The sequence below is a fragment of the Pomacea canaliculata genome, linkage group LG13 (genome assembly GCF_003073045.1).
Source record: "Pomacea canaliculata isolate SZHN2017 linkage group LG13, ASM307304v1, whole genome shotgun sequence".
Taxonomy (NCBI): domain Eukaryota; kingdom Metazoa; phylum Mollusca; class Gastropoda; order Architaenioglossa; family Ampullariidae; genus Pomacea; species Pomacea canaliculata.
Window position 1 is genome coordinate 13,047,673 of NC_037602.1, and position 26,285 is coordinate 13,073,957.

Below are 26,285 nucleotides of genomic sequence, written 5' to 3' on the forward strand. Positions count from 1 at the left end.
TCTGTAAACCAAATCACACGTGGACGGCTATTTCAAAGCCTTCATGCAGGAATCGTCTCTGAGGCAATTTCATTTAAAATTGAGGAAAAAAGCTTAGCAGGATGCAACGTGGAATCATTGCCAAGCTCTTTTACCTCGACATTAAAACTAGAACTTCGGAGAAGGTGGGTGGAGCAGAGGGTCTGAAAGGCAGGTCAATCTGCCGTAGTCAGATTCCACCCGCCGTCTGTGAGTCCTGACATAAAACTTGAAAGCCTTTGAAGGAAAAAGAGGTAGAAGGTAGGAGAAGAGTCTCCTGTGGTGCTATAATATTAGGAGAGAAACGAGATGCTAGGCATTGGAGTTCTTCAAAGTTGGCTTGGATCCCTCGACAGTTCCTCTGAAGGATTGTAGACATTGTTTATCCGTGAGGAAAAGACACAGAGCGCCTCACAGAAGCAGAGGGAGGGGAAGAAAAAGAAGAAGGCAGGGGGCAGAGGGATGGAGAAGGCGACACTAAACGCCGCTCATCCACATCCATCCAAGAGAAGCCAAGAGAAGCAAAGCGGTTAGAAACAGGGATTGATGGTGCTGCTGCAGTAGTCCATATGTTTTCTGCTGAGTAGTGAGTTTTTCTGGCGATTTTGGTTTTGTTTTTGTGATCTTGTCTGTCGGCGGTGTGGTATTCTTGTTCTTTGGTGATTTTCTGTTGTGTGCTTACTGGCGTGCAGCGTTTGACTGGTGAAAGGGGATGCTTGGACTGTGATGCTTGTGAGGTTTGAGATGCTTGTGTGGTTTGAGATTTTTGTGATGACTGGGTGCCACTACAGCTTGTAGAAGGAGGAGGAAGCATAGCCTAACGGACTGGGACAGGGCCCTTAGAAGAGACCCATGTCATGTTCGTCTGGATAGATACCTAGGTTGATGGTCGTTTTGCGAGGAAATGGAGCTTTCAGCTAACAGCTCCTGAGGAGCCAACCACTACGTGACGGCGAGCCAGATTCTGTGCATACGCTCTGAATGTCTGCCTCTTCTTTCCACTTTAGGCAGTCTCTAGGAGAAGCAACATGCAATCCATCACAGTTAGCACATTTGGCGCTTTGAGAACAATCAGCTGCAGCATGGCCTGTATAGCTGCAGCGAACACAGCGGGCTTGGGACTTGCAGAAGCTAGGCCTATGACCATAACATTGACAGCTGAAGTAGTGCTACGGTGAAGGTATAAATAAACTTCGATCCGTAAATATCCAACCCTAATGAAGTCAGGTATTTTGGGAGAACAGAACGTTAAGAATAGAGGCGTTTTACAGTAGAAAAGTTTAGAGATACATTTTTAAAACCTTTTGCTATTGCGAAAGGGGAGAGGGACAAGAGCGGCCAAGCCAAATCTGCGCCCTCCATTACAAGAAAACAGGACCAGGCACCTTCAACATTCTTTCTCACGCAAACTGTCACCTCATCTTCGCTATCTGAAGATCCCTCCTCTCTGGTGCATTTTCCCAGGTTTGGTTTTTTGGGAGCCATGACATAAAGTATTTAGTTCGTTCCTTATGCCCCCCACCCACCACGGAGTCCAACAAGGGGATGCGACCGAGCGGTACCACTTAGGCATTTCCAGCAGGGTCACACCAGGGATGCATAAGGAATATACTCTGGCCTTCCTAATACAGTGGAACCTCGGTTAGCGAACGCCTCGGATAGCGAATATTTCGGTTAACGAACAAAAATTTCGTTAAAAGTTTGTCTCGGATAGCGAACAAAATTTCGGATAACGAACAGCCACGTGAACCACACGTGACCGACCAGCATGTCATCATTCGCGCTCGAGACACAGTTACGATCAGTCGTTCCTTTTCTATGCGCATCCTTCTTATTTAGTGATTGTTGTGCTTTATTTTAATAAGATAATCCTCAATCATGGCTCCAAAGAAGATTAAGAGCAATTAATAGTAGTGAGGTTATGACAAGGAAGCGGCCAACAAATGAATTGAAAAAGGAAATGATTTCATAGTATGAAGGTGGCATGCGTCTGTCGGATATGTGATGTCGTATTACCGAAGAGTTTTACAAAAAGGCAGAAGGAACAGACACTGGACAAGATTTTTCCTTTAACCTCAAAGCTACAGAAAAGGGAAGTCACCCCCGATTTTATAATGTCACTTGTGCTTATGGAGGGGGAATCCAAGCAGTAATTCCATTCCACCCCTTCCTCCCCACACCTGCTTCCACTCACGCCGTCAAAACGGCAAGTTTTCTGATGTTTAAATGCCTTCATTAATGTTTTTATGTTTATTTAACTCCATTTATATTGCATTATAACTGTTCTCATTAAAACCTACCTATATAGCCTGTAACTTTCAAATATTAGCGAGTCAACAGGGGCTGGGAACCAATTAAATCTATTTTCTTTATTTCTTATGGAAAAAATTGTTTCGGATAACGAACAGCTTTCCAGAACGGATTAGGTTCGTTAACCGAGGTTCCACTGTATAAAGACCAGACTGACCCCAGCCGCAGTCTTCTAGCAAAGCTAGGGTAATACACGACCAGCCGCTTGGTCACAACAACTTCCAGTCTAGGAGAAGTCCGGGCCAAAGAGGTGTGTTGGTATGATGGTCCCCAACCCATCAGGGACCTCAACCTCCAGGAATCCATCCTCCCCCGACACAGGTCGCCCTGCACAACAAACGCAGGGGGCCTTAAGGAGGCCAGAGAAAAAAAATCACATCATAAGAAAGGCATGATGGGAAACAAGAGGACAGGCAAAAGAGCAGTGTAGACAAGATAGGAAGGATAAAACTGTAGCATAAAAGGTGATGCTTGACTAGAAGAAGAATATAGATAAAAGAGCCATCTATCTATCTATTCCTCTTCGTGCATCAGGTTGCACATAAGGCCTCACCCAGAGTCCGCCACCGATGTCGATCGGCTTGAAACCCGCTCCAGGTGACCCCATGTCCAGCCCTTTCCCTTCATCTCCCTTTCCACTGTTCTTCTCCAAGTTTCCTTTGGGCGGCCTCGTTTTCTGCGGCCGTCTGGAGTCTATCGTAGGGCAACTCTGGAGAGGTCTGCTGTCTGCTGGCGGAGCACATGTCCAATCCATCGCCAACGCCTTCGTTGAACCTGCGTGGTGATGGACTCGGTTTCAGTTCTTCGGTGGAGTTCTTCGTTGGTGATGGTGTTTGGCCAAAAGATGTTAAGTATGCGCCTGAGGCATCTGTTTTGGAAGACGTCAAGCTTGTTACTGATGGTTTTGGTCATCTTCCAAGATTCTGATCCGTAAAGGAGGGTGCTGATCACATTTGACTTGAAGATTCTCAGCTTGATCTTCTGGCTGATGTTTTTTGCCTTCCATGTGCTCCTGAGGCGAAGACCTGGCTGGCTTTCGCCAGTCGGGCTCGAATCTCCACCTCCACATCCCCGGTGTTTGACATTTTGGACCCAAGATAGGGGAAACTGTCAACTTCCTCAATCTCTTCTCCATTTAGTTTGATGCTGTCTTGGACTCTGGCGTTCACTCTCATACTTTTCGTTTTCTTTGTGCTGACCTTCAAGCCAAGGTTTCCAGCTGTTTCTGAGAAGGCCTTTGTTTTTTCCTGCATGTCTTGGTGGCGGTGTGACAGCAGGGCAATGTCATCAGCAAAGTCTAAGTCTTCCAGCGCTGTTGTTGCTGTCATAGTCATGGTCCATCTGATCCCTCTCCTCTCACTGTCGGTGGAAGTCTTCATGATCCAGTCTATGGCCAGGATGAAGAGGAGCGGCGACAGAATGCAGCCCTGCTTCACTCCGGTACTGACGTTGAAGGGGTCTGTGAGCTCCGTGTCACAGACAACCTGGGATTTGAAATCGCTGTACAGCATTGCAATGACCTGAACAAGTTTTGCAGGGACTCCGTAATGCCTCAGGATCTTCCATAAGGACTCGCGGTGGATGCTGTCAAAAGCCTTCTCCAGGTCGATGAAATTGATGTACAGCGGTGTGTTCCATTCATTGCTCTGCTCCAGAATCTGTCGCAGAATGAAGATGTGTTCAGAGCAGGATCGCCCAGGGCGAAATCCTGCTTGCTGTGGTCGGAGGTCTTTCTCAAGAGTTGCCATCAGTCTTGACAAAACAATCTTGCTGAAGACCTTGCTGGTGAGGGAAAGAAGTGTTATGCCCCTCCAATTATTGCAGTCTCCAAGATCTCCTTTCTTGGGTAACTTGAAGATGAGCCCTGTCTTCCACGCAACAGGGACCTGCCCTGCAAGCTGAGGGGGATCTGGTCTGTTCAGAACTGACTCAAAATGTTCCCTCCAGCGCTGTAGTTTTCCTGCCTCTCCCTCTACGACATTACCGTTCACGTCTTTCACGGGCACATCACTGTTCTTAAACCCGTTGTTTAGCTGTTTGTTTATCTTGTACTATCATGTTACAGAAACTAAAAGAGCCAGGTAAGAGAAAAAAGGAAAAGCATAAAAAGTGGTGGGCCAGCTTAGTCACCCAGCCAAAGAGAGACTGGGTGTTCACCCCCAGCACAAGAAGCTGGGCCCACGGGGGCACTTTCCAAGATGTACCAGAGAGAAGAGGTGCAGATGTTGCTTCAGACCACCAGCTCCTAGTGGCAGTCTTCAAGATTAAGCTGAAATCCTTCATGGATCCAGCAGGCAGACCACACCACAAGTTTAATACTCAGTACCTCAAGAACAAAGAAACAAGGGAAATTCATAAGTATGAAGTCAAGAATAAGTATGAGGCCTTTTCAGGACTGACAGAAGAATCAGTGAAAGAACACTGGTCAACACTCAAGAACAATTGGAAGACAACCAATGTTCTAGGGAAGAGGGAAAGAAAACAGAAGAAATGGATGACTAGAGACCTGGGCAAAGACTGAATCAATAAAAGGACTGAAACAGAAGCTCAACCAGTGTCAAGACCAGCAAGAGAAGGAAGGTCTAGGAACTGAATATTGGGAAGCCAACCACCAAGTGAAAAGGTCTGTGGGGAGGACAAGAGACGCTTCATCCATGAACTGACAGAGAAAGCAGACAGCAGCTATACAGGGAAACATGAAGCAATTACATGAAATGAACACTATCAGGCAGGCACATAAACCCAAACAAGCCAGTGAAAGACAAAGATGGCAAGACCATAACAAGTGATGTAGGACAAAGAGATCACTGGATGGATTACTTAGATGAGATCATAAATCAACCTCGTCCATCTTTACCTGACATACCATCAGCAACTGAACAACATAATGCCAACACAGCCCTCCCATTAAGACAGAAATCATCAAAGCTATCAAAGGTATGAAAAGTAGTAAAAGCAGCAGGCCCAGATGGCATACCCCCTGAAGAATTAAAGTCAGACCCAGAAACAACAGCAACAATTTTACTGCCCCTCCTACATACCATCTGGGAATAAGAGCTAGTACCAACAGACTGGAAACTAGGCCACCTGCTCAAGTTACCAAAAAAAAGAGACCTTTCCCAGTGCAACAAGTGGCGGGTGATCATGCTGCTGTCCATCCCCAACTAGGTCCTGACAAGGGTACTACTAGAAAGACTGAAGAAGGCATGGGACAAGAGTCTGAGACCAGAAAAAGCAGGGTTTCGCCATGATAGGCCATGCACTGACCATATTGTCACCGTCCGTATCATCACTGAGCAGTCTACTGAGTGGCAGTCCTCCCTCTATACATCTTTTGTGGACTTTCAGAAGGCATTTGACAGTGTAGACAGGGACGTCATCTGAAGACTGATGATCCACTATGGCATTCCACCTAAACTCATTAACATTATCCAGGGGTTGTATGAAGACTTGTCCTGCTAAGTTATCCACAACAACAAACTCACTAAACCTTTCATAATAAAGACCAGCATAAGATAGGGTTGCATACTATCACCAGTAGTCTTCCTGATGATCATAAACTGGATTATGTGTAAGACATCTTAAGACAACACTGGTATCCAGTGGACCGTCAAACAGCTAGAGGACCTGGACTTTGTATAGCCTCCTGTCTCATCAGCAACAACATACACAAACCCAACTGAGTAAGCTAACAGAGGATGCAGAGAAGACTGGCTTAAAGGTCAACAGAAAGAAGACCACAATGATAAGAATCAACAACAAGCAGGAACTCCCAATCCAACTTCTAGGAGAGAACATCCTGGAAACAGGCCTCTTCACGTATCTGGGGAGCATTGTCAACAAGGACGGTGGAGCAGACAATGACATCAACAAGCCCAGCTATGCTTTCAACAGCCAAGTCCCATGGTGAGGTGTTGTAGCAGCCCTATGCTCCTCGAAGGGTATCAAGGAATAAAAAAAATGTTAATTGCATTCTATACATTAACACAGACAATTTGTGACTGTCACATAAAGCAAAATAATTAAGGTGTTTGACTAACATTTTTAAAATCTTGCCTCTAGATTTGCACATACCCACAATAAAAGGACACGGAGCATTTAGAACATCTGAAAGTCCCAGTGGGCACAGTGGGATGTATGGGCACTGCCAGTGGAATGGAAAAATCATCTGCAAACATAAACAACCTATTCTTAACTTTCTCATCACAATGATTTTGTTTCCTGCTGAACTAAGATTTATGGTCCTACCAGCTATTTTCCCCACCTTTCTTTGTCTGTAATCTAGCTCCATGGTTCCTTCCATGTGAGGCCATTTTAACATCTTCTTAGTCTAGTTGATGGTCCATAAAAAGAATGTATTGCATTTAATCAAGATAATGCCAGCACTACTTATATTATATGAATATCCAAAGCATCCTGATAAAGGTACTCACTGAGGTCACAGCCTCTGCCACCTCAGTCAGGACAGTCGGGCGTAATGAGTGTAAAAGGATCTTATTCTCCAGCAGTGTGTACAGAAGCAGGTTAATACATAATTCTGGCCCTAGATTTCGCAGCAACGTGATGAACGAGGCACCACTGCCAATGACACAAGTAAAATATATAATAAAAATATGCTGAATGTTGTAAAATATTGTAATAAGATACAGAATTCTGATGACAGCAAAAGGAGTGAATGCAAGCAGAAAGCTTTATTACCAATCCCAAAATAACGTTCCTTCGTATTAAAAAAAAATGGGTATCCAACATTATGAAAGTCACAATACTCACAACTGTTCTTCGTTAAAACCAGTTCCGAACTAATACTATCAGTTTTTGCCATCTTGAAACACTTTCTGCTTTACCTCTGTGGAAGTGGTGAGTCCTCTGGCATGCACAGTGACAGCGAACCATGAGCAAGCTGTCGAAAAAAACAGGTGGAGTGACTGCACATTTAGATAATAAGGTCTTTAAGTCTTTGGATCTCTAGCTTTGCCAATTATTTACAAAATGTAGAAGTCAGAGAAATATGGAGAAAGGTGAGAGGAAAAGGATAAATGAGGAGATTAATGAAGATGTTGAAAATAATGATGGCAAGCTTTCAAAATTTAGTTTAACAACTTTTTCAGCAAATGAGCTGCTGTGGCTCGCCTGTTTTAAAATCAAGAAGGGAATGAAAGGGGAGGTTGGAGGTAAAGGGAAAAAGGCACCAGAAAATACTTATTTTTCTTTACATTCACAACATGTTATCCATCTGACCATACAAAGTGTAGTAAAATCTACATCTATGGTTTCCAGGGCTTAATTTTCCACTTAAGTGATTTTCACTTGCTGCTGCCTTTACCTGCACCAAAATACGAGGTCGCTGAGGTGAAGGGTATGGAACATCATACATGAAGTGTGAAATATGTCGTTCTATTGGCACAGTGTGGGGACCAGTGACAGACATTTTGTACAGTTGGGACAAAAATTTCTTAAAGGCATCAAAGAATGGCCAGTGTGACAGCAGACAAATTGCTTTCCGAACATGGACAGTCCTCTGAATGTTGTACTGTTCTCGAATGCTACGGTTCTTTAGTCCCAAAGCACGCATCTGCATATCTGTCAGCTGACTTTCTGGGAACTCCTCGTAAAAGGAAACCGCTGCTCCATAGACCTAGGAATAGAACATAAAAAAATTCAACAGAATTCAGAAACATGATATAATATGATAAATGTATGCTTTATAAAAGTTTATAAAATATTGTGAAGTATATGAAAGTGAAGGATCAATTACTATATGAGCGAAAATGCACATCTAATCTAACACCAGCAAAACAAAACAAAAAACACCAAAAAGACAAGTTTTGGTTAATGGGGGTTCTTCCTCAACTGCCTTAAAAACTGAATTCAGTACATGCTGGAAGACGATTTTTTCCCAGTTAGCTGCTAAAGCGAGGCAGGTTTGTACAAAGCTTCCAGTTTATTCACATTTCAGATTAACTACTAAAACGACAGGTTTGAACAAAGCTTCTGGTTTAGTCACATGCATAGTTAAGGCTCGCCAAGATTAACCGCGGAGAAGTTCGCAAGAGGCTAAGAGTTGGTCTCGGCAGACAGACAGCAATCTACCTAGGCTCGACTGTGGTACTCTATAATCTTCGTCAAACTAATTTTACCCAAAGGTGTGGTTTTTTTTAATGTGTGCGTGTGAACATGTCTGCACATGCATATATATGTATTCTTGACAGAGATCCATGTGTTAGCATTGTGCATTTTCTCATTCTTACCTAGTTTTAAATCTGCCTTCTTTGTAAAGCCTGGTAAACTAGCTTAGACTAGAAAAAAGAACTCAATAAGTATCCTGATATTTATTACTTACATCCAAAGTTTTGTAAATACACTACAGCTACCAAGAAAACATCACAATAGCCTACCTTTTCACCACCTGCAAGAGTGAGGATGAAGGTAGAGAAGGTGGGTAAAGGGTGCTTTGCCTTGGCTGACCAGCTCTCTACTGTGGCACCCATGGGTAAGCAAAACATAGGAACCGATTCTGGCAAAGGGAAGTTTTCATAATCTTCTTCTGGGTACCTGCCTAAGATTGCTGCACAGATGCACGAGTCTCTCCGTAAATGAACAGCAAATAAAATTTAAAATGACACATTAAAAAATGATATGTTTTATTTATATTTATCTGTAATAAAGAAAAGAAGAAAAATGTGGAAAAAAGGGAAACTTAGAATATTTTCTTCTGTTCTTTGGGTTATAAACTAGAGTTAGCAATAATGTGAACCATAAAAAGTTGCAATAAAGTTCAAACAGTCAGTCGCAAGAATTCTATTTTTTATAAACACATGACTTCTGCAAAAGACCATTAAAAAAGTACAATAGACTGAGAATGCAGTGGTAAAGAGACAACAAAGAGTGGAGGCTAGTTATTTCAACCCAAAACTATACTGCCCTGGCTATGTTGACCTCCCAGCTGAGCTGAACTGTCCCTGCCATGACTATACCAACCCACGATAAGACCAAATTATCCCAACACCAAAAGTTGAACTGACCAAGCCCAGGCTAAATGAATGCCTGAGCAGAGACAACCATTTGATATTAACTGAACATCTGCAAAAACATTTAAAAAGAAACTTCTTCTTCTTCTTGTCCTCTTCGTGCATCAGGTTGCACATACGGCCTCGACCAGAGTCCGCCACTGATGTTGATCGGCTGAAACCCTCTCTAGGTGACCCCATGTCCAGCCCTTTCCTTTCATCTCCCTGTCCACTGTTCTTCTCCAAGTTTCCTTTGGGCGGCCTCGTTTTCTTCGGCCGTCTGGAGTCCATTGCATTGTGAAAAATGAGTGAATCCAAAGCAGGAAAGTACAGCAGTTGAGGATTACACTGTATGGTGACTTGTAATCACTTCTATGGAAAGCTGCTGAAATGCATCGTGCAGTGGTGGTATGTCTGTGTTAGTTGTCTGTTTCTTTTGATTCAAGAAAAGACGGTCCCTAACACAAATGACCAAAGAAAAGAGGAACCAGAGAACTAGCACCGGCGATAGTACGTCGAGCACTTCCATTCAAAACACCACAGAGTCTCAAGGAAGAGAAGAGCCACAATGTGAAAGGGCAGATAATATGACTCGAAAAAGTAAACCTCAATCTCGCGACCAGCAGACTACTCACAAAAGCCTTTTCCACTGCAACAAAATAGTGAATCATTAAGAAAACCTATCAAAAGCGACTGAAGTGCTGAGGCAACAAGTTGAAGGACAACATACATTAACAAAGCATATCAACAGCAAAATAAAACTTATAGCGAGCAGCATCTTTGAACTTAAAAAAGAATACGAACTAAAAAAAAAGCTTTAGGAACACTTCAGCATCAAATCCAAGAATTAAGAGAAGAATATGCTGGCTTAACCACCTGTACAAACAAACAGAACTTTAGTTTTGTTTATTTCTTGTTACTCCTTGAGGAGCATAGGACCGCAACACCACGCAAATGGACCTGGTTTTGGGCAGCCCCCTTCAGTTAGACCCATGTGGTTCCAATGTCCTTTGTCTCGCATTCTATTGTTCTTTTCCAAGTCTGCTTAGGTCTCCCAACTCTCCCCTTCCCCTGAGGATTCCAGTCAAGCGTCTGCTTGGCAATGGTGTCAGCAGGTTGTGTCCTATCCAATCCTATGTAGGCTTTTTGATGTCTTAACTAGTGGCATTCTGGTTGGTTCTTTTCCACAGGCTGCTGTTGGAGATGTTTTCAGGCCATTTTATTCCCAGAATATGGCGTAGGCATCGGTTGGTAAAGGTCTGCAGCTTGTTGTTGATGGTATTTGTCACTCTCGAGGTTTCAGAACCATACAGCATTTCTGCCTTCACACTGGTGTTAAAGATGTGGGTCTTACTGTGGAAGGATGTTGCTCGGGAGTTCCAGATGGGGCGTAGGCTTTTGAAAGCATACCTGGGCTTGTTGATGTGGCTGTAAGGACCCCTACGAACCCTGTGTAATTGCCTACATCATATCATTAGACGGATTGCCATATTTGTTTATTGTCATTATGTGGCCTAAGTATGATCGCAGGTTTTGTTTAAAAAAACTTTTTTTTGTGTGTGTTACAACTATAGGGTTAGGGACTAACACAGCCTATGTCTCTAGGGTTAGCTGCTTCTTTCTGCATAGGGTAGGGTATGATGAGAGGCTGATGAAAAATTTTGTGTACATTGTCGGGAAATGTTTTTCCTTTTTTGTTTTTTTGTGGTAGTATTTTATGTTTTGTATGTATTGCATAATAATGAAAAAAAGAAAAAATTAAATTAAAAAAAGTTAAAAAAAAAGACAAAAAGGTTTTTAAAAAAAATTGATTTAAGATTTAATCATTGCACCCCTTAAAGAATTTTAACCGAATGTCTGCATGCGTAATACAAACCTCCAAACTAAAGAATAATGATGATAAAGGCTTTTTTATTTTTATGAAAAAAAAAAAAAAAACCAATGAATTAAGAGAAAATTGTGTTATGTATCATTGTGTGATTTGTTTTCTGAATATGTCATGCCAAGTGGCCATTTTTTCTTAGTAAGTTAGTGGCTGAATATGTTCGAACTATGCATGATTTTGCTGGTAATATCTAGTAGACGGAAATCATGTGTATTAAAAATAAAAGGGGTTTACCCAAACACTAATTTTATTAAATATCTGCAAAGAATCTCAGAAACATCAACACATTAACAGCAATATATACTTGAAAGACTTAGTTAGACAGTCTTTAGATTTCACTGAAACTCCTTTCTTTGTCGACTTTTTACACACATAAAAATCAGATAAACAGCTATCTTTTCAACTACATTTATGGACACATACTTTCAACAATAACAGCAAAAGCAAAAAGAAACATAAATATTAAAATTTTATGAACCATGACCTATTTTAGCAGATGAATTTTTTTTCAGTGTCACACACACGCAGAGTTAGTCAAAATTATGTTAACACTTGAAAGGTAGAAACAATTTATTTACAAACATGCATATGTTTGCAAGATGATTTATTTGCCATCATATTCAACACAAAAACAAAACCCTATACACATTTAACAGGGAACAGATGATACCACAGTCCATGTTAGTGTTAACATAATTTTGACTAACACTATATGTATATAAATCATATTCAATCTCTTGCTCATTTTCCATAAAAAAATTATATAGGTAAACACTGCAGAAACATAAAATCATGAACAGAAAATTATCCATAGATGCATGTTTGGAACAAAGATGAAAGATAAAGTTGATATGAAGAGAGTAAACTAGTCACACAAAAAAATAGGATTATGAAACACTAAAGAGCCACTCAGCTGACTTACTTGGTTTGTAAGCAAGCACATCCGTTTTCACCATGGCTTTCTTGTAACACAGGAATACATCTGAACCCACCTACAGAAACATGCAACAGATACAAAATACCACTGAGTTCCTGATGACTATAAATCAATTACAATCAAAATGGAATTACCAACCAAGAGCTGCTGTCCTGCAAATGACAGTATTGTCAAACAGGATAAAAGCAAATGACTATGTTACTTATATAGGTAAACAACACTCATTAAATATAAAGATGAGAATGGTTTTCTGTTATGATCAGGGATTTAAAGACATTGCCTTTTGACTTGCACATATAAATATGGTTTAGATATTATAGTAATATTAGGGTATAAACCCTAATGTATAAGTGGTGGCTTTTCCAATACATTTTACGCATCAGAAAAACAACTAGCATAACACTATAACAATGCTAATTACTACTTTGAACAACAAATACTTAAATACTACCAAATGTATGTTGAATGTTTCTGGGAAAAAGTGTAATATTCTGAACCCCCCATCCCCCCCCCAAAAAAAAACAAAAACAAAGGAAGGACTGAAGATGAGTGTGTCAAGGGGTGAATAACTTTACCATGCCCTTGTTTAGGTTCTTGTGAATTTGATTGTACGTAAGTGGTGGCTCTTCCCCCTGAAAAACCAAGTTCAGATGTTATGATAATGGTAAAATTGTCTTAACAAATTCTACACATAACAAATTTGTTTTACAATTATTCAACACATATATATGTGTATAATATATATTGCTATCTAATAATTATTCCAATTTATTAATAAATAGCAACAACATCCAAACTAGACAGAATACTATGATGTGATTCTAGTATTCTAGTAATGGATTTCTGGATTATAAATCTGAACATGCCTTACACGCAATATAATACATTGGAATACAACCCGAACTACTCAGGGTAATAGACTCTAAATACTAGCCTTATTTCCCAGTATTATGCACAAATCCACCACCACCAGTGTGTCACTAGCTGCAGTGTCTGAAGCACGGCGGTAGGTAATGTAGATGCGACTGCTATTGCTATTGTTGACATTGGCTGGGCGGCCAAAAGGAGTAGTGTGGACCACTTCACAACCTTCCATCACCCGTTCCTTACCCTCGTACAAAATTCTGTTTGAAGTGGACACAGTGACAAATATATAATGCCTTGTACCAACACATTTTTAAAAGATCCTACAACATTAAATACAAAGCTAACAAGGTCCATATAGAGATGTCAAAATGGATTCAGTCAGTTAGCTGTCCCTTGACTAGCACCTGTCATTTGGGGGACCACATGGACAGATGCGGCAGCTGACAGGGCCTGCCACTCTTGCCTATTTTGGGCAATAGTGAGCAGGTGCTGTACAGGATGACCAGTCCGGTCTTTGACATTTGTAAGCCACTTCTTTCTCTGGCCGCCATGGCATCAGCTACCAAGGCGCCTTGAAGGATAATCTTCGCCAAGGTATCATGCCGGGTCACATGGCCAAAGACCATCTTATATGTGACCCTCCTCGACGAAATAAGTCTTAAGTCACGTGGAAGAGTTTTGTGCTAGAGGCCCCGAAAGGTGATAAGGGTCAATTATGTGCCGTTTGACTTTTCTTTAAAAATGGATTCCTTGGTTATTAAACTATCAGGAAAATACACTGTGATGTTAAAATAAAAGTTAGAAATTGAATACGTTTTAATCGAGGTACCCTACTGCGATCCGCATCAGTTCCTACAAAATTTAAATGCTGCTTCTATACTATTTCCCAGTCATAATCTTATCATGTTATACCTTGCCAAAAATCCCGCAGTCTGTATGTTCAACTTCTTTAAAAAACAATTCAAATAGTAACCGATCAAAAAATTTGTCTGCAAAAGTTTAGTAGTACACAAATCTGGTCAGCCATCTCAACGCTAATCTTTGAACCTCTTTTCTCAAAATGGCTGTCACCGTACTTTCTCACTTCAAACGTTTATAACTCACTCAATGGTAGGACTAGAAGAACAAATTTTGTATCAAAAGAAAGTTCAGATTCTGTAGTTTTTAAAAACACACAATTTGGCAAATCTCAAATTTATGACTTAAGACTCATTTCGTAGTAGAGGGTCACATATATTCTTGATCCTGAGATCCAGGGCAACCTCCTCAGGCACGTTTTCCAATTCCTGGATTCCCCTTTCTGTTTTTGCAAGAAAAGTCCATGTGTCACAGACATAGAGCAGAATCGGCATGACACTATCAGTGATTTGTACAGTTTGTACTTGGTAGTGAACCTTATCTTATGGCTATACCAGACCCTATCTAGTCTAGCCACTGCTGTTACAGTTGATGATGATGATGTAGTTTTATAACGCGCTAGTATCCGCATCACAAAGATGCGCTCAATGCGCGGTGATCCCAGCAGCCACCAAACTGCAGGTCAAATGATAACTTCAAATAAGTTTAAACAAGTGAGTCTTAAGATTTTTCTTGAAAGATGCAATACTATCAGACTCCTTGGTCAAGAGGGAAAGCGAGTTCCACAAAAGCGGGGCTACATTGGAGAAGGATCTAAAACCCGCAGTCTTCTTGTTAGTATTCCCTGACTGAACACTCGGTCGTTCAAGTCTGAAGTGTGCTGCTGAACGAAGGTTCCACTGAGGTTGGTAACAGCGAATGAGTTCTTGCAGATAGACAGGCGCAAGGTCGTGAAGACAGCCATATGTTAAGGTTAACAATTTGTGCTCAATTCTCTTCTCCACAGGAAGCCAATGTAGGTCACGTAGTACAGGAGTAATATGGTCAGTTGTTTTCTTTCCTGCAACTATCCTCGCAGCCATATTTTGCACTCGCTGAAGCCTCGACAACTCGCTCTTTGAAATCCCCCAGAGGCAGCTGTTGGCATAGTCCAATTTAGAACCGATGAGGGACACAGCAACTGCATTTGCAGTCTTCTTCTTAAGACTGGGTCAGAGTCGTCCAAGTGTGCGGATATGGAAATAACATGCCTTGACTACAGAACTGACATGATCAGACATAGTTAGAAGATTATCGACATAGAGTCCAAGGTTCCGTACGGAGCTGGAGAGGGGGATTCTAGCTTGACCCACTTGGATGGAGTCTAGAGAGACTTTGCCATCGCCTCTGTCTTCTCATCATTAAGCTTGAGTTTATTCCTCAGCAGTTCTAATGTGGATATCTGACATGGAGTTGCTATCTTTGGAGGGCAGTTCCCAAGTATCTGAAGCTGCTTACGTCTTCGAGCTGTACCCTGTTCATATAGATCAGACCTGGGCAAAGGCCTGCCCACGGGCCGGATCCGGCCCGCCTCCTGTCGCTGACCGGCTCGCCCGCTGGCCCGCCCGCCAGTATATATACTATATACACAGTACTGGGTAAAACTGAGTTAACTATGTTAGTCCGGCCCTCTAAAACCATCCCAGTTTCTCATGCGGCCCTTTGGGAAAATTAATTGCCCACCCCTGATATAGATCTCTGTTTTGCCCCTGCCATTGATCATAACTTTGCTCTTTTCCGTGCTGGTCTCCATTCTATATGCATTTGAACTGTCAGTATGTTGTTGAAGTCTTGCAGTTCTTTGTTAGCGCATACTAACAGATCTATGTCTGCGAAGCGTAGGTTGCAGATTGGTCTTCCACTAATGGAAATGAAAGTATGATGGTCATGGAGAATTTTGAAAATGATGCTCTCCAAAAAGATATTAAATAGCACCAGTGATCGGGAATTTCCTTAATGTATGCCTACTGTGGTGCAAAAGTAAGCTCCTATTTGGTTGTTCAGCAGTACTAGACTTGGTGAGCTATTGCACAGCCCTTCGACGACTTGAATGATGCCTTCTTCGATGTTGAATTTTCGCATCACATGCCATATCTCCTCATGCCAGACTCTGTCAAATGGCTTTTTTTCAAAAGTCAATGAAGTTCTGGTGAGGTTCCTTTGGATATGCTTTTCTATAAGGATTTCTTTGTTTTTGATGCTGTGCCAGCAACTAAGGTTTTATATCACGTCAACAAAAAGTAATTCTAACTTTAAAAGTTTAAGGACAAAACCTCCCGAGTGATCTAACCATAACATTCTTTAAAAATGTCAACACAAGAAATAAACAACATGTAAAAGAGTGGGCTAAATGTAAAGAGGAGTGGTGAAACCCGAAAAGGCCAACAACAAACCCACAAACCAAAAGACAACAGTTATCAGGACATAAAATTTCTTAAATTTGATGGTAAAGTCCTATCCCCCTTAAAAATGTAAAGACTGCTGCCAATGGGACAAACCTGAACAAAGAACACAAAGAATTTGCTGTAAAAAAACTGCCAACAAATAGTCTGGAGCTCAGGACAAACAATAATAATATGTGCCACACTAAAATTTCCTCTATACCATGGACAAACGGGTGGTGGTTCACTTTGTAAGTGGTATCCTTGCGTGCCATAGGTGTTTCCTAACTTTAATTTAGCAGGGACCCCCTCCGACTGCCTCACAGGCTGGCACGAAGGTAGGCAGTCGGAAAGACAGGGAAGAGTGGCATATAATTTATTTTGAGTCAGTGTCCTAGTGGCATTGCCATAAGGACTGAATGTAGGCCAAGAAGAAAGGTTTACAGCCTGGCGATACCAGTGACTGTAATTTGCCAGGGGACTGACATGCAGCCTTCGCAGCCTGTCCTGCTTGAACATTGCCTGAGATACCAGCATGGCAAGGAGGCCAAATAAAAACACTGTCTTTGTTTTGCTGAATGAGTGCTGCATGAATTTTATGAAAGTGGACCAGAAGAGGGTCATTGGAAAGAAGAGCTCAAAGGGCAGAAAGACAGTCTGAAATATTCAAAAAGTTGTGCTCCGAAGAGCGGTGAACATGCTGAAAGGCTAGCAACATGGCGTGAAGTTACGCAGTGAAAACTGAACAGCCATCCACCAGTCGGGGGAATTGGTGTTTTACGCCATGCCAGCAACTAAGGCTATATTACGGCAAGGCAGCCAGCCCTGTAAACAGATGCCACCATCCACCAGTCGGACTGAAGCAGCCTGTTGCAGTTGGCAGAATGGAACTGGTGGCACAGCGACCTGGTCACCACTTGGGACTTTGGAGCCATCTGTAAAGATGGAACAGAATCCAGGGCAGTCAGAGAGGAGTTCATGAAAATGTTGGAGAAAGATGGGGTCACTAGTGTCCCCTTTTTTAAAAGCTGTAAGATAAAGACGAATCTGTGGAACAGGAAGGGTCCAAGGAGGAGCTGATAGTAGAGAAAGAGGCTCTACCTGTTGAATATCTACTTCAGCAGCCTGTAGATGAGGTGCTACATGGAGTGATAGTGGCTTCTGCTCCTTGGTACGCATGGCATACTGGGCAGCACGCTGAGGTCCGAAAACAGCAAGGTATGCAGGCTTTCCAGGATGAGCTTTTAAACAACTGACATAGGATACCATGAGTTTCAGATGACGGAGAGAAAGTGGAGGTTCATCAGCTTCTGCGTACAAACTTTGTACAGGAGTGGTGCGGAAGGCACCAAACAGATGCGGAGCCCTTGCCCTTGTCACGGGTTTTGCCAAGGCCAAATTTGCCCACTATTCCTGCCCATTGCTGGTAGGCATCTGGGCCAACCTTGGCATTTCAGTCACTGAGCACAATGATGTCTTTTTTTGGAACTGCATTCCCAACCTTATCAAGTTGTTGGTAAAACTCTTCCACTTCACTGCCTCCATGTGTGGAAGTTGGAGAGTATACTTGAAAAATGATGACATTGTGGGGCTTATCTAAGACACGTATGTAGTCCTCCTCACTGTACCATAGCTGTGGCTGTCATCCATTGTTGTTTCCCTAAACCCATCTGACCTCTACTAGTACCACAATGTCCCACTGGTACCATTTTGTGGATGAGCATTCCAAGAGGGTGTAACGTGTGTACTTTCATCTAATAGCTTATCAATCTTTGTAAATAATTTTCCTTTTGTGTAACCCCAAAGAGCAAAGCATGTTCCAGCTATTCTAATCAAAATGGATTATGCCAATGCTAATACAAGGAGATAAATATAAATTATCTTAGGATCGATATGAAGATTGCCATGGTGCTAAATTCTCACCCAATGTCCTTGAGTGGTGGCTTGTCACGCCCTCGTCTGTAGCAGATAAAGAGGTCTGGGCATCGGATGGCACCATGATTTAAGTTGGCAGGGAAACCAGTAGGTGTTAGTTCGAGACAATTATAGTTGTTTGGAACCTATGTTATGGAGGAAGGTTTAAACATGGGTTGAAAGATGCAAGAAAACAAACAACAAATATAGCACAGTGACAACACACAAAGCAGTTAGTTCTAGATTTTCAAATCTTTACTTTTCATTGTGTCGAACCCATCTATACGTTAAAATTAATCTTTTTTGTACCCTAGGGAAAAAAATATCCTTCCACGAAACCTGAGAAAATTAATGGAATAAAAACATAGAGGAAAAGACTTTACCACAATAAGGAAAGAATCTCTTTTTACCTTCTCGCCAGCACTGCGGTTGATGACAGCAATGTCTATAATGGGATCCTGGTGATAGCTGGGTTTGATGGCAGCCTCATTGGAAATCTCTTCTAAAGGCAGGGCCCCTTCGCCTAGCCCCGCAACCACAAAGTAATCTGCTACTCGCTGCTCATCCATTTTCCTTAAACAATCACAAGCATGTATTTTTTTTTCAAGAACTTAGACTTTGTTTTTTTTTCAGCCACTAATGTTCTTATGCTGTTACATCTGCAGTCATGTAATAACAGTCTATAGACTGTAGAGACACTATTTTGATCTGAAATAAAGTAAAAGGAAAACAGAATTTCTACCAGATTTTACTCCTAAATTTTCAATTTAACATTTATACATAAGGATGCATGCAAACATGAGTACTCTGTGTGAGTGGGAGAAAGTGTGTACACATGTTATGCATACCACATAAACTTATCTTACTCAATACATGTGTGATAGTCAAATCGTCATATGTCGAACATAAATATTTTCTTGGTTTTAAATAGACAAGGTAGTATAGAAGTTGTCAACATTGCATCAGTGTCAGTCCTCCACTGTTGACTTTTCACTCGTTACACAGCACGGAGTGCTATTGACTTATTTCAAATTTGATACCTAACGACAAAAGGTGAGTAATAGTATATAATGGTACTATGTCATATGTTAAAAGATGGTTTACAAAGTTTTCATGTGAGTGACCAGTGTTTAATTTGAATGCCTACATGTTATTAAACTTTGATTTCCATTTAACACAATGTGGCACTTAGAGTCGCCAGCTCCTCCTATATCAACTGATGCTTCCTGTTATAGGCTCTCAGCCGACCAGTGTGACAAAACAACAAATCTCTATTAGACTGATAAGCAAGTTCTGGGTATCCTATTTGCTAATAAAGCTTTTACTGTGTGACTAGCAAATTTACACTTTGGAGATTTTCTCTTCCAATTCATCTAAACATTTCTTTTGTCCCTCACCATCTCAATACCATGGCTCTATACATTGCTATGATGATATTTCTCACTGATATTCATAAGCTTTTTGTATTTTGAATATATTTGAAGTGATTATAGAGGAAGTAATGTTTCCTGACCAGCACCAGATCAAAATAAAAAGCCCTGAAAATGCTATTTCTGATGACTTGTTGAAACAAGAAATGGAGTGTGAATAAGGCAGTGTTTGACCCAAACATGTATGCAGTTTTCTAAAGACTGCTGCATAATCTGTGTCAGAAATGATAACCAACACAACCAGGTTGTATTGTCATTTCTTACAGCCAAGGCGTACAACTGTATGGAGAAAGAGGGAAAAGTGGTAATTGGATGGGTGGATATTGCTCCAGCAGGGACTATTAAATGGCATGACTCAACCTCTGGTCATAGGGCTTGCTACAGTGTCATCTATTCAGGATAAACAGCCTGTAGGCAGTGTTCTGTCTGGCCCAATTAAGAAGTGCATGCTAGCCTTTGCATGTTACAAACATGCATGGACAATAACCTAAAGACATTGGCTTTTTGACTGATGGCACCCAAGCTTTAACAGGTAAAATGTCTGAAACAATATAATGTGTATCTTCCTTGGTTCATGGAAAATTCCCCGAGCTCTCTCATACAAGAACTTCTGAGCAAACCTGACATATAACTGCTCCATCCATTGGCTAATGGATTCAACTTGAAGAATAAAAGAGTGACAAACAGCGCTAAGCATTGTGAACGTTTCATTTACCGACTAGGAATGCCAATTACTGCATTCTAATTTCAAGAAACCTCACATGCCTGCCAGAATTAAGTGAAAATTACCAAAGTCAGTGTCAAGTATTTTGAAAATTACAATCCCATTCCTGCACTTTCATTAAAAGTGTAGCTGCAGACCTTTTCCTTTTCTCATTAAAAGAGTTCATATGCATCTAAGCAATTAAATAACTTTACAAGTTGTAATCACCTGAACATCAGCTACAAACAAATTCTACAATAATTCAGAAAGTGGCATATTTGTGGGCTGAGATGTAAGTAATGATCAAGCCTATTCTGTCTGCCACTTTATCATATCATCTAGAGAAGCAACTTTATTTTCTTTAAAAAAAAAGCAACTTTCCTATGAAGCAGCATCCTATAATGTATTGTAAACTGCTCAAGTCATCCTGAGTTTATTATAGTGCTAATGTCATTCTTTTCAAAACAGAATCCAAAAAAATCCAGAAAAATGATCAAACCTCACAAAATATCCTCTGCACACACTCACAAAATGGTGGTCCATCATAGCCAGAACTTCCAAACTAGTCACCTACATGTATATAATGAGACTCCACAGGAACTAAGCTTACAAGATATATCCCTTTGCAAGTGCTTGTGTCAGTGCATCTAACAACTGGAAATGCTGTATTGCAGAGCACTTGCTGTGACAGGCCACCTTACAAGTCCCCATCCCATCTCCTCCCCTTTTCCAGGTCACAGCTGGTGCTTCTCATCAGAACTTCCCAACACTAAACGCCCAGCACCACAGACCAATGTGCCACTTGTAGTTGTGGATGCTCTGATCTACCAATAAATGCAGTTTCTATAAGCATCTGTTGCCTGTTACCACCTACTCTATGACTGTTCCAACAGGAAAATAGCAAATATATGTTAGACAAAGATACCTGCCTGCCTTGATGATTATTTGCAGTGCATGAGTAAAATGAAAATTACTGCACCTACTTCAGGTGACTGCTAAAGTGTAACCTATGAATTACTCACGTAAAGGTCATGGGGAAACCTAATGACTAATACTAATACAAACTCTAAAAGTGCATTCATTATAAGCCTTATAGAGTTGGAAGGTGCCTCCTGGCCAGAAAGTATTATCATTACTGATCAACAAAACAGCTATGGAGTGGATGCAAAAGGGAAACACTTTGGTTACCAAAATACAGATCTTAAGTCTGCACCAGGAAAACCCCATTTATGCTTTTCTTTCAGTTTCCTGCTACCTTCTAGTCCTAGACATGCAACTCTCTAGTCCACTCTTACCATTAACTGCTCACTCAAAACATTTTAATGTTAAAAGATGTGACTAGTAACAAATTATTCCCTCAAGTTCTTGTTTTCAAATTACCCAACAGACATGGCAGATAAAAGACCCATAATAAGTTATGGTCCACTTCAGTCGTACATCCATTTTAATATAAAAGAAGCTTTAAGCAATGTTTTGTTGTCCTATAAACGAGAAACAGTACTTTTCAACCACAGATGTATGTAATTTAATCATGTTCTAAAGTGTTCTCTAATATTTATGAAGTTCCTTCCAATTTAATGTATGTGAAATTCCTCAATTCAGTTATTTTAGCCATTCTGTATTAGAAGTAAGCAACTGTGAATCCAATTTTTATGGACTCACTCAAAGTGCAGGTCTTTCTCAAACCTTTTTACTCCTCTGTCACAAATAATTTATAATGAAATATTTATTCTCTGGCATTTCAACATTTTGCTTGCCTAGTTGTCCAACAAATGGATTATTGCCCTATTATTTAAAACTTAAATTCATATTATTTTTATCTCTGACAGCTCTTACCAGAAGCAAGAAAGGGTCAGGATGGGTGGCTACTGTTGTCTATAGCCGACATTCTCAGCATGACCCGAAGAAGGCTGAGGTAATGGACCACAATACGATCTCTCACTTTCAATACTATTAATGTCCACTTTAGAGCTCCACACACTTTAGGCCAGACTTCTGCAACAAGTGAAAAGTACAAATAAGAAGGTTCAAACTACACAATACATCCAAATAGCAGGCAGCTTGCAGAGAAGTTCTTAAGACTAAATCAAGGGAGAAAAGTCCTTTCTTTAAACAGAAAGGTAAAACCACACATTTTTTCATACATAAGTGAAGATGGAGGGTATCTTTCAGTTTGTTTTTGTTGTTGCTTGCATATGATAATCTGTCCATGAAATTGTTAACACTCATTTACACAAGCATCATAATGGTACAACTCAAACTTGTTTATGAAAATTTGCACCTGGATAATTTGCACTAGAACTGTTTACATGCTAATGCTTTCCCATAGGCATACAACTGATCTTGCACCAAAAGGAGGGAACAGCCAGCCAGCTACTCAAATGTTCTTATTAAAGCATTAAGTCTGCATAAACCAAGTGAGAATGGTAGGTGACCCCCCCCAAAAAAAAAAAACCCTCTGATTCTATGTTAATGCTACACCCATTTAAGAGATTATATCAACCTGTGAACAATATACAAGTACAAGCAGAAACAAGAAACATCCTGAATGAAGAAACATTATAATGGCACTCTCAAGATGTTTCAGGATTCTGTCTCAGCCAGTATATGTATTCACATGTCTATGCGCACTTAGCAATGTGCATTGCTGTCTTTTGCGGATTGCCAGTGTTTTCTGTACTTTTCAAACACAGAAGCATAATTTTTATGAACAAATTTATTATTAGGCAAAACACAAATATAGGCAATGCACATATCTGTAACTGAATAAAAACCCAGATGCCTTTGTATTTTTAAAAACACAATGTGTGACGTAGCAGACGATCACAAGTTGTAGCAACTAGGGAAGGAACGTATTAAGGTTGCTATGAGAAATCGCAGGCGAAATGCCAGATAACGATCTGATGCGGGAGATTTGACTCAGCCGAAAAGTACTGGAGAAGAATGTTTAAGGAACGCCCACTGGCTCTGGGTACACACGCCGCAAGCAGTGAATGAGCAAGTCTGCGCCCTAGGTCACAAGCAGAAGTGCGAAGGTGACTGCGCATGTGCCATGCGCGTAGACCTTGACGTCAAGCAAAGGACTGAGAAAGCACGCCTTTCAAAGCTGAGAGGAAGTGAATAGCACCCTGCTGTAAACGGCGTCCCCACCACTGCCACAACACGGAACTTTCAGACAAACCGCTTACAAGTTGCAGCCAATCAGGACAAAATCCTGGCCCGTGGACACCGAGTGCATGTACTCTGTCACTTGAAACAACAAGGCAACAACTTCGTGAAACCACACCTGACAGCTTGTGCCATATGACAATTATTATCTGCTGTATTTTTTAATGGTTTGCACCCTCGCAATGGGGCATACACACACGCACATACACGATCAAAGGGCGGTACGGGACTGCTGGCAGCCGTTTTTTCCAGTTAACTACTCAAACGAGGCATGATACTACAAAGCTTCGATCCGGTTTAGTCACACTCTTTGTTTAGGCTCGCCGATACTAACAGCGGAGAACTTCGCAAGAGGCTGAGCGTTAGTCTTGGCAGACAGAAATCCACCTATGCAATAAGGTACTGACTGACCTGTGAGTGTGAACGCCTATGACGACCAGAGCCACCAACTCTGTCGCAAGATTCCGGACAAATATTTCCGACAAAGACCAATCGGCAATGTGCTAGACATGCTAATTCACGCACTGATTGGCCTCCCCGTGTAAATTACTCTCCCTAATTACTCCTCGTTTACACAGGGACTGAATGCTCTGCCTCCAGCGCCGGTGAATCGTAGGCCTAGAAATAAGACAGAGCTTACGCAAATGCACTAGTGGACCGCTTGCTTTCTGATCACAGAAGCTGGGGAGGTAGAAGGTATGCCGAGCAGCTTGTGCAAACGTCTCCCGTCAATCCTTCCCACGGTGTGCGCACACCAGTATGGTGGTGACGTTCTGCATAGGCCATGTCTGCTGGAGTTTCCACAAGATGACATTATGTGGTGTATATATGAAGGAATGCTCAGGGGAGGTGACGACACGTATACACACACACAATATAAAACTCTCGTGTCTCAAATATTTACACGGCATGCACAACCTCCCACCGCCCACTCTCTTTTTTTACACACACAAGAGTGCGTCCCTCGTGTATCGGAAAATAAAACCCGAAGAACCAAGGATGAGTCACACTCGACGGTGACAGCTTCAAGGTCTACGCGGTTTGAGATTAGTGTGTTGGGTTGTACACTGTGGGGATGTGGGAGTAGGAGAAGAGAGGGCGATCAGTCTACTAACGCTGCGTTAACTCGGAGCAGAACATTGCCCTTCGAACTGCGCCTGAAGGTGTCACGTGACTCCTCACGTAGACCAGTCTGGCCAAAAATATGCAACCGGTGCCAGATGCCGGTATGACAGCTTGACCCCCAATCGTCCGCTGTTGGCACGAAAAGTAATTTATGCCTCCAACACCTTTTTCTACCACTATTAATTACCCACAGAAATTCTTGTCGTATGTCTAAAGCACTACAATCTACAACCACTACCACCTTTCCACCGTCACCCAAATCCCTGTCCACATCAACACCTTAGTGCATGAATAATAAAAATCGCGAATACTGGTTCTTTGTAAACCTCAATAAGTTCCCACGTGTCTAATCGATAGGGGTAGCCCTGCGCTAATCGATGTATGTCAAGGTGCCAAAGCACGGCAGTCCCCAGTCCAGTACCGGAAGTGGTTAAGTGCCCTTATCAAAGTGGAACGAACGTCAGATGCTTTCAGTTTGGTTAACGACGCCCCTAAGTTCCGTGAACTTGTACATTTATTCGTGCCCTTGCGCAAGAAAATACACAGTTCGCACACATCCGCATAAAGTTCAAACCATACCATCTGTTCTTCAATGTCGGATTTGTATCACCAGCAAGACTTGTTCGTTACAATCTACATTGGCTGTCCTGATTACTTATGCCGAACTTCAAGCCCCACTGTAGCTCCTTTAATGAAAGCGTAAATTTTCTTGCCATGTCAACCATATCGACACAGACTATATTAAAAGTTGCGTGGTGGTGTCGCACATTGACCTATATTCCTTCAGCAAAGCTGTGATCATTGGCAACGGCAAAGCAGAGATCTACATGAATTGGGTACAATTCGAAGGGGTCAGCAGCTTCAAGTACTTGTCAGCCACACTCTCCAAGGACAACAGCTTCACAACAGATAGCCGCATTAGGATCTCAACAGCAACATCGGAGATGGCTGAACTGGATGGGATCTGGGATAGCCATAACATCAACTTTACTGCAAAAGTGCGATCTGTATAAATCACTTGTATCCTGCTCTACGAATGTGAAACGTGGACTCGGCTCTCCGACAAGGAAAGAAGAATTCAGGCATTCGAGAGTAAGTGCCTGAGGAATCTGCTCCGGGTCTCATACAGAGGAGACAAAAACCAGGAATGTTGTACGAGGTACGATTGCCACACTTGTAGGACACCAGGAACATCTACTTGAAACAGTCAAGCTGACCTATTTTGGCCATGTGATCCGGTAGGTGGTTGATGCCGCGGTGGCCAGAGGATGGGTGTGTGTTTTTACTAAAAATATATCATGGCAAGGCAGCCAGCCCTGTAAACAGATGCCACCTGCAGAGGAAGAATAGAGTGTCCGAAACGAGAGATGAACCCAGGACAGTCAACCTTCGTTGTATTGGTAACAGACGATAACCGTTACACCACCGGACCGTCCGCGGTGCCCACAGGAAGACCTGGCTTACGAACGTCAAAGACTGGATTGGTTGTCCTATGCAGGACCTGCTCACACTCGTCCAAAATAGCAGGAGTGGCGAACCACGTCAGCTGCCACGTCTTTCCACGTGCTCTCTCCCCAATGGCAGGTGCTAGTCAAGGAACTAATGACTGTTATTCCCTTTTACTCTTCCCCACAGATATAAAC

At 41.8% G+C, this 26,285-nt stretch overlaps 1 protein-coding gene across 1 annotated transcript in view; it reads right to left on the reverse strand.

Annotated features, from left to right (window-relative positions):
- LOC112553734 (C-myc promoter-binding protein-like) overlaps window positions 1-26,285 on the reverse strand; it is a 69,341-nt gene that overhangs the window by 28,994 nt on the left and 14,062 nt on the right. The window contains 11 exon segments of the mRNA XM_025221148.1: window positions 6,403-6,496; window positions 6,762-6,906; window positions 7,173-7,228; window positions 7,652-7,963; window positions 8,724-8,893; window positions 12,143-12,212; window positions 12,733-12,789; window positions 13,092-13,281; window positions 18,226-18,362; window positions 18,627-18,789; window positions 22,186-22,344. Of these exon segments, the coding sequence (XP_025076933.1) occupies window positions 6,403-6,496; window positions 6,762-6,906; window positions 7,173-7,228; window positions 7,652-7,963; window positions 8,724-8,893; window positions 12,143-12,212; window positions 12,733-12,789; window positions 13,092-13,281; window positions 18,226-18,362; window positions 18,627-18,785 (1,390 nt within the window). The 5' untranslated portion in view covers window positions 18,786-18,789; window positions 22,186-22,344.